Source organism: Leptinotarsa decemlineata, unplaced genomic scaffold (assembly GCF_025532065.1).
Source record: "Leptinotarsa decemlineata unplaced genomic scaffold, Ldec_3_MD MMD2_tig00026328_RagTag_RagTag, whole genome shotgun sequence".
NCBI classification, from domain to species: domain Eukaryota; kingdom Metazoa; phylum Arthropoda; class Insecta; order Coleoptera; family Chrysomelidae; genus Leptinotarsa; species Leptinotarsa decemlineata.
Window position 1 is genome coordinate 18076357 of NW_027412688.1, and position 9431 is coordinate 18085787.

The 9431-nt window shown below is 34.0% G+C and overlaps 1 protein-coding gene across 1 annotated transcript; it reads right to left on the reverse strand.

Moving 5' to 3' along the window:
• Window positions 1-3591: 3591 nt before the first annotated feature.
• On the reverse strand, window positions 3592-5359 carry LOC141485445 (uncharacterized). The gene is made up of 2 exons (XM_074182198.1): window positions 4729-5359; window positions 3592-4508 (listed from the first exon to the last, which is right to left on the reverse strand). The coding sequence occupies exons 1-2, from the start codon at window positions 4969-4971 to the stop codon at window positions 3810-3812; spliced, it is 942 nt and encodes a 313-aa protein (XP_074038299.1). The 5' UTR covers window positions 4972-5359; the 3' UTR covers window positions 3592-3809.
• Between the last annotated feature and the right edge of the window lie 4072 nt (window positions 5360-9431).

Sequence of the window (9431 nt, forward strand, 5' to 3'; positions counted from 1 at the left end):
AGAAGTACCACAGTGAGTGCCCTTTCGAGATAATCGCAGTAGACATTTTGGGACCACTCCCTATGACCACATCCAGTAACAAGTACCTTATGGTTGTGATGGACTACTTTTCCAAATGGCCTGAAGTAGTAGCCTTACCCAACCAAGAGGCTAAAACGGTGGTAAAAACCCTGTTGCAGAACGTAATTCCAGATACGCAGGGCCGCAACTTCGAATTGGATTTATGGAAGGAAATGATGATTTTGTTGGGAATAAAGAAGAGAAGAACAACTGCTCTTCACTCGCAGTCCGATGGAATGGTTGAGAGGCATAATAGTACCGTAAATAACTACATCTCGATGTTTGTCTCCGAAAACGAATTGGTTCCTCTTTTTCTCTTGGCATACAGGAGCTCTCAACATGATGCGACAGGTTACACACCATCCATGTTCTATAATGGAATTGGCCGATACTTGATGAAAATCCATAACTAAACGTATTCAAAAAATATTTTATAGTGAGATTTTCACTAAACAGTTTTACAAAATCACAGCACGTGTTTCGTCATACAATGGCTTAGTAAAGACACGTCCGAAGAAGCCATTGTATGGCGTAACACGTGTTGCTTTTTTGTAAAACTGCTTAGTGAAAATCTCACAATAAATTGTTTTTTGAATACGTTACCATCCATGTTGTTATCTGGTCGAGAACTGAAACTTCCGATAGATGTATTGTGTGGCAGCCTATCTGATAATTATCAAGAGGTACCTATTTCAGACTATGTGAATGACCTGAAGGAGAGACTGAAAATTGTACACAAATTTGACGGATCCAAACTACAGCTTTCTAGCGACAGGATGAAGATAAGATTTGTCAAAAAAGTCGCTGGCAGTGAGCTTCAAGGAGAGCAATGTGGCCTTACCAATCCGAACGTCAGAAAAGTTTGTGTCTCAAGTTGCAGAGACCATGGCAAGGACCTTACTTGGTAACCAAAAATTTTAAGTATCTGATGTACAGAATCCAATTGTCACCCAGAAGCAAGTCTAAAGTTCTCCACATAGAGAGTCCGTACACGAGTCCGTGATGTTCCTTCCTGGAATGTTGTTTGGAGCGAACAACCTCAGGGAAGGGGTAGTGTTGTAAATCATGCCCAAAAGAAAATCACCGGCCGCCACTGGTAGCCATAAACCAATTGTGAGGTGGCTACTAGCGCGCCTAGTCCAACCGACGTTTCCTGAATGATCGATGTTCGCCGCCGTTCTAGATGTGGCGAGCATCATGCCACCGGCTTCCATACAATTCCGATTAATTTTCTACCGCCTTCGATTGCCAAATATAAACGCGATCCACTCGCCTATCGGGACAGTCAAGTGGAAGTGACAATGCGATAAGCGGAGCGATCTAACAAGGCGACATTTGAATAAGTAAAAAACTTATCAATACAGTTTATTGTATGATTTTCACTATAAAAGGGTTTTACAAAAACCGCGACACGTGTTTTGCTATACAATAGCTTCCTCAAGCATAAACTTGGGTTTTTGTAAAACCCTTTTATAGTGAAAATCATACAATAAACTGTATTGATTAGTTTTTTAATAAGGATTTTCATCAAGTATCTATTCAATTTGAATAATTGTTTAAGTTGGAGTGTTTTGTTGTATTTAATGTGAAATAAGGTTAAGATTGATTATTATACAGTGTAGTCAATTATTGATAAACCTACAGAGAAAAACGTAACAATATTATCAATAACTTTTTCGAATAATTCTCTCTCGGTGTTATATTTCTAATGTGAAATGGACATGTTTCCTACGTGTATTGAATAAATACAAGAAAGGTTTTTTAGGACACACCAGGTTGTACTGAGTTGACAATTTAATTTAAAAATTCCATTGAATTTTTTATTCGTCCGTATCTAATTTCAGCGGCCCATTTGAATTATGTGATTGAACTCGATTGTACGTTACTCCAAACAATTGAATCCAATTCAGTCCCTCAACATATAATGTTTTTGTGGAAAATGGACATGTCATATTCATATCGAAATTCGAGATAGGATCGCATACACACAGATTTTATAGTAGGAGAAATACATACCAGAGTTATTTTTGGAGATGGATGAAATTATTACCTTTCAACATATATTGATTATTTGTTGGTAATGTCCCTGGATCATTTGGTACATTTGAATAAGGTGTCGCCTAGACTTCATCAAACAAGTTTGACTGAAAAACTGTAAAAACGTTTTTCTAGGAGGAAAATCATTTTTCTGTGTATATCGATTGTGCACGAAAAGATACCTAATCCAAATAGAGTTCAGGCCATCAACGATTAGCAGCGCCATAGTAGCGTAAAATAAGTGCAGAAATTATTGGGTCTTTGTGGTTTTGGTCAAACTTTTTCGCAGATCTCTCCAAACCATATTAAGCTTGTTGCTATGGGGAAATGGGATGAATGGTAAGATGAAGCTTTCCATAACTTTTAAATTGAATTGGTGAAAGATAAACGCTGTTCCATTCAGATTCATCAGTAACGAACAATCATTCGTTACGAGATATAAATTTCATTGTCGCAGTAAACGCACATGGTGTCTGCCGCAGCAGGAGATGAAACTTTTGGTACCTCAGGTTCTATTCGAACATGCTCACTAGCCCGTATTTTGTTTTTTTTTAAATAATGATACTGATATTGTTGCATTGGGTGAAACATGGTTTGGCGACTCAATGGACTCAGGTAGTATAGAAATCAACGGCTTCAAATTGTTTTGTGCTGATAGAAGAATTAGAGAAGGTGGCGTAGCTTTTTACATCAGAAGCAATTTGAAAAGCCCACAGTTCATTTTCTAAAGTTGTGGCTATCCTTCAAATATAAACATAAGACAACAAGTATATCCGTTGTTTACCATCCACCCTCAGCTTTCTTGATGAACAGTTAGAGTGAATCAGAGGATCTGAAAGTGGTATTTTCAGCATTGTAGATCTCAACGTTGATTTGCTCACAGGATATCATAAAAGTAATTTATTACCTAATTTATTAGGTAATAAATTAAGTAATTTACTACTTATAAATAAGTAATTTATTATCTAATTTATTAGATACTTTTAATTTAGATCAGTGATGTAGTCACCAACAAGGTTAACTATGGTTTGTTTATTGTTAATAATTATGATTGGACTAACCCATCACTTGATGAAAATCAATGACACTATTCATGACGATAATACAATTTTCACATTTTTTTATCCTAGACGTGTTTTGCTAACACCGTAGCTTCATCGGTAATAATAGTACACACTGGACTATAATTTTTAGACCTGTTCTGGTTATCTACCCGGACTGTTCCTGACAGTCAGAAAACAATCACCCAACTGAATACTGAGCATGTTGTCGCGTAAACCTTTTCAGTCCACAGCTGACTCACTATTTTTGGACGATCCGGAACAGTACAAACCTTGAACCAGAATAATAGCTATTTGTATAACAAGGGAGGAAAGTGTTACTTTTCCTCCCGAGAATGAAGTTTACTGCCCTCCGCTACGCGTCGGGCAGTAAACTTCATTCTCGGGAGTAAACTTCATTATTTAGTTCATGATTACTGCCCGCTACGCGTCGGGCAGTAATCATTCAAGGGAGGAAAATTCACTTTACCCCCATGTTATACATATGATTTTTCCGCCTCCCTCAAATTTTTAAATAATTTATTTATGAAACTACCAAAAATAATTTATTTATGAAACTTACAAACAAAATTTATTAAAGAACTAAAACTGAGAAGTAGGTACAGTATAACTCATAGGGACGGTATTTTCATACTTGCATCCTACATATTTTTAATTTCTGCTAGAGTAATTATTTATAGTGATGTTAAACGTGCAGATTTGAGCAGTGGTTATTTGATTACCACTAGAACTGAGAGCTGGATCCAACGCAGTTTTCGTGATATTTTCACTAACTATATTATTATACAGCTGGTATCCCTCGGAAATACTCGTACTTGGCTGATTACAATCAGTTTCATTAACTTTAGTGACTCCCATAATTTTTTGCTTTTTTGCAAGAGATTGCTGCACATATCCTTCAGCGATATTTGTAGACTTCCAACCTCCGTGTTGCTTTAAAGTAAGAATGTCTCCTCCAGAATTTGCAAGTAAACTTGCCAAGGTTCTTCTGAAACTATGCCCGGTATAATTTATGGCATTATGCAGTTTTAAAAATTCTGCAATTTTTGTAGGAATTTTAGCTATAGTATTTTTCCCAACCATTTGGTTGATACATTTTCCTGCTCTATAGCAGACAAATAAACGTGTCTGATCTATTTTAGGGCGTAACGATATATATTTTCTATAAATATCAATATAATTAGGGCCATTCCCCAGTGAAGCATTGATTACAAACGTTCTCTGAATATTTGTTTTAGAATTTGGTATATTTACTATTAATATTGAACCTTTATCTTCAATATCTGTAGTGGCCATTTTAAGGAGCTCGTCACACCTGCATGCTCCTGAAATTCCAAAAATGAGGAGAACCTACAAAACAAAAAAAAATAATTCAAAAAAAAGAAAAAAAAACTGTCGACGCTGGAATTCGAACCAAAAACTACAAGGCCGTCATGAATAATGAGCGGTGCACTCACTGCGCTACTGAGCCTAATAAACTACTTTTGCGGAATCATAGCATAAAGCTTTAGCTCTATTATAATATTTAACTTTTATTTTTAAATATATTTACTTCTCGAAAATATCTTACCTTCATTAATAAATAATTATTATCGGGGGCTTCTAATAAAAATTTATTTAGTTCCTCTCTTGAGAAGGTTTTTGCCTTATTAGGTTTATATCCTTGGTTTTGCCTTTTCAAGAAAGTAATTAATTTTGGGTATTTAATATCTATATTTTCTTTTATTTGAAGCATGGTACGTAGCATCGAATACTTGGACCACAATGTAGAGGCTTTTAGTGTATTTGCTAATATCGAAAAATATCCCAACATAACATTTTCTGAGTAAATACGAATATGCTTTTCTTCGGCCCATCGCTAGAAATGTAAATATTGTTTTTCGTATTTATCTTTAGATTTTTGGGGCAATTAAGATTGTACCGTTACATTAACTTGTTCCAAAATATCCGGTGGTGTATTATTTATATCTTCAAAATCGCTTGAATCAGTCATTTTTAAAATATTCTTAATATTTTACAGATATACCTATTATGTATGGTGAATCACACTTTGAAACTGTCAAACGACCATAGCATGCTATAAAATTTGTCATAAATTCGAAAACCGGATGGATCTATGAATCTAACAAATTATCAATGAAAAAATCGTTAAATTAAAATACCTACTAATTTATACCATATTGCAAAATATAGGTTGTTCTATAAATAAACGGTAAACTTTATATAATAGAATATAGTTTAGTTTGTCAATGCCGTATAAATTATTTCATTGATTACGTACCATGACGTCACTTTTACTTTTTCTCCCTAGTGAGGAAAAGTACGATTTTGCTCCCTACAATGAGGCCAGGAAATGTATACTTTGGATAGAGGTAGGCGGAAAACCTTTTAATATGCAACAGTATTAGTTACCTTACTCAATTGATTAATGGTAAATGAGATAACAGGTAAAATTTCAAAAACAATTACATACTGTACCAAGTACTGAACTTGGACAGCAGGTAAACGATGAATATGACTAATTATAAGCATTATGAAACAAGGTTCAAAATCTCAAGTGATGCTTTTTGTAACTCGAAAATCTTTTTCGATGTATATCAATAACGATCCTATTGTTTGTGTTTGATAGTAAAAATTTGGGTTTTTTTGCTAGATATCGATCTTAGATTCAATAAACACATCAGTTACCTATGCAAAATATCCCACAGTGCACCACAGCAACTATTTCCATACAGGCAATTGCTTTTTATACGCTTGAGATTGAGGTTATGTGAAAGCCTGATATTCACAAGGGTGTCTTACTGCGATGTCTACGGACCTGCCTTACTGAGAGCGAATCACATCAGTCCTTCCTTTGAGGACTCTAGCTCTTTGCACATGAAGCAAATACGAGAAAAATATATCCTCACCTTCACTCATGAAGTTTCGAGATCGGTAATTTCCCTTATCCATGAAAAAAGTTAGATCCACTGTCTCAAAAGAAAACACGTCATACATGTTCTGCGTATTTCTGGACACGCTACTGCTTCATACGAGAAGTTTCTCCTACAATGCAGCTAAAATACACAATAACTTACCTGCTGAAATGAAAGACATTACCTTGCAAAACTTTAAGGCAATGATTCAACTAAATGTAATCTAGGTATGTATAAGATCGACTGTTTTTGGTAGTGTTCATGATTTCCAAAAATGTTATTTGTTTATACATAGATACTTTTATTATCATTTAATTTTGCTATTGATCACGTTTACATCGATTTTCTCTGTTCAGCTTTAAATTATTTTCATTATTTCAGTGTTGATTATTATTATCTGTAACGTAATATAAAAACCTTTTAAGCAGCTTACAGCTGAACGAACTCGGCTTGTTACATTATTATTATTATCAACAAAATGTTACTTTTATTCGAGGGTTTTCTTAGGGTCAATGGTCTCAGTGAAGGAGTTATCGAAGACATACATACAACAGAATTGCTTCCAGTTCATCAAATTTTTCTACAGACATCTATTTATGAGCCGATTTGAATTGAAAGCAAAAGAGTAGGTAGATTACTTTCCACGGACTGGGTTCCGATACATAGATGAATTATTTACGATTTTTGACACAAAGAAATCTAAGGTAGAGGTCTTTGGATATCCCAACAACAGATCCTTCAATATTAACTTCACATATTGAATTGAAAACAACGAGGAGTTACTATTCTTGGATGTTTTAGTAATTGGAAGTACCCGAGTCTAGAATTTATCTAAAGGAAAAATATATGTTTAGATATATTCCTAAACTAGAACTGAACTTGTTTGTCCACAGGTTTGTTACGTTCTCCTTGAGTAAAGATAGTAACGAAATTGAGAATGATGTTAACGGTGACATAGCTGAAAGCAACGGGTATCTTTCAAATATGGTAAATGAGTTGGTTAGTAATTAGATATTTTCAAAAATTGGACGTGAATGTAGCCTTCAACACTTTTTTTCTCACTTCAAAACATGTTAGGAAACCCTAAGGACAAGATGATGGAAAATGGGGATATATGAAATAAGCTGTAAAGACTGTGACAAAAAATTATATTGGTCAGATTAAGCGAGCCATTAAAATTTATTTCAAAAGACAGGCAGAACGTTTTTGATTTCGGAGACCAGAAAAATCTAGTGTCGCTCAACACGCTGTATAGAAAGGTTATAGAATAAATGAAAACTGTTGGTACATGACACAAAATTTTTGTATGCTTTCGAAAGTCTGCAAATAGTAACAGGTAGCATGAGAACTATGAACAATGACACAGGCCCCATTCTAAATAGCACATTTTTACGCCAATCAGGACCAGGCAAAAATCTTATAGAAGTCCGCAAAAACTTCATCGAATCTTGAGCACAAAATTTGTATGCTGACAGAATTAATCGACTTCTGTAACGTGGTAAAAGTAGATATTACAGTTTAAACTAGACTCATAAAAATGGATAAAACTTTTGAAACAACCTTATAGTAGTCCGTATTTGAAAAAATAAAGTTGATGATGGAATCTGAAATGGTTTATATCATATTACAACAGATATGAAACAATATTGAAACATCCACTACCTTTTTTTTATATCATTTCAAATGGAGGCTGCAGAGCCAATAAAACTAAATTTGATAACTCTAGTTGTTGGAGATTATTTCAAAAATAACCACTGATATTCTGGGCCTGAAAGATATTATTCTGGTACCCCAAAATAGGAAACTTTTGTCCAATTTAGCCGACCTTAGAGGTGTTTCGTTTCCGAGATAGAGTCGGGATCAGCTAAAAAAAAACCGGCCTGTATAGTGTCGGAATTACAAAATCTTTGGCCTGTTTAGTGGCTGAATAAGCAGTCGGAATTTCAAAATCTTTGGTCCGGAACCAGATTAGGTAGTAAGTCTACAAGAAAATATACCTGGAAATATACACGGATACACCTTTAAGAGACCCTCCGAGAAAAAATTTGTAGAACTGTTTCAACGAAGCAGGGATTCAATTGAAGGGATACTTCTGAACAAAATACGGCTCTAAAGGTGCTTCCCAATCAGAAAACAATTTTTTTTGTTTCACTTTCAAGTTTTACCAATACATACCAAAAAAATTTTATTCGACGCATGGCTGAAAAATACCAAAGTTTTGTTTCACATTATATTCATGTAGTTAAATGAAAATATGCAGTTTTATTATGTAATTAACTTTTTTTTTATTTTTTATTGGGACACAGTCAAAATAAAAACTAATAATCTTCATAAAATATAATTTATTTTGATAATGACTGGGTAAATTTCAACAAATAATTGTGAAATTACTTAAATTAGTCAGCCTTCATTAAACCTTCTAGTAATTTACTGACTATTCCTGACTGTAACAGAAATACAAAGTAACAATTAATAAAGCATTCTACGAAATAAAAAAAATACTGTGATGCAACTGAATGCATTTTTCTAAAACTCCAGTTTTATAACCTTGTTATGATTAAGTATACAAAAGTATTTTGAATTGCACAAAAATTATGAAAGCAATGAGGAAACAGAAGAGAACTGAATCTTTCGTTTCATAGATCTAGCATGTTTCCATTACCTTCGTATTCACACTCTTGAAGAAAATATTTCAAATTAATTTTTATTTAAAAAATGTTTTGAACATTGAAAATCGTTGTGTCACGCCAAAAATCGCTAGATATATACATTGTTCAGTATTCCCCAATTGAAACCATTTTTTTAATAAAATGCAGAAACTGCGTCTCATTTTGAGAAAAAACATGAAAATATCAGTGACAGGATAATGGTATTGGAGATATATTATTCGAAACTCAAATTTTATATATATATATATATATATATATATATATATATATATATATATATATATATATATATATACTCCTACTCAAATACGAGAAAGATCATAAGAAAAATCTTGTAATCTATTTTATAAAAAAGTAAATATTTCAAAGTGAAATCTCGAAACATTTGTCTCCCCCAACTAAGTACACAGTAGGTTCTGGTAAATGCCGGAAAACAACTACTCCCCCACTTAATACCACGCCGGATATTGACTTATATCAGACAGACATGTATGCAAGATACCTCACAGAGGTTAGTCTCGTAGATATTTCTCGTTCATACAGCAGCAGGACTATGCTGAAATTATTTGAGTAGATCACCTACAGACCGTTTTGAGGTATTACCTCTCATCAGTGCACGAAAGATCCGACCCAAAAGCAAAGTGCCTGGGACTTGATTAATTTCAACGTGGCTGGAATGCATGTATGAA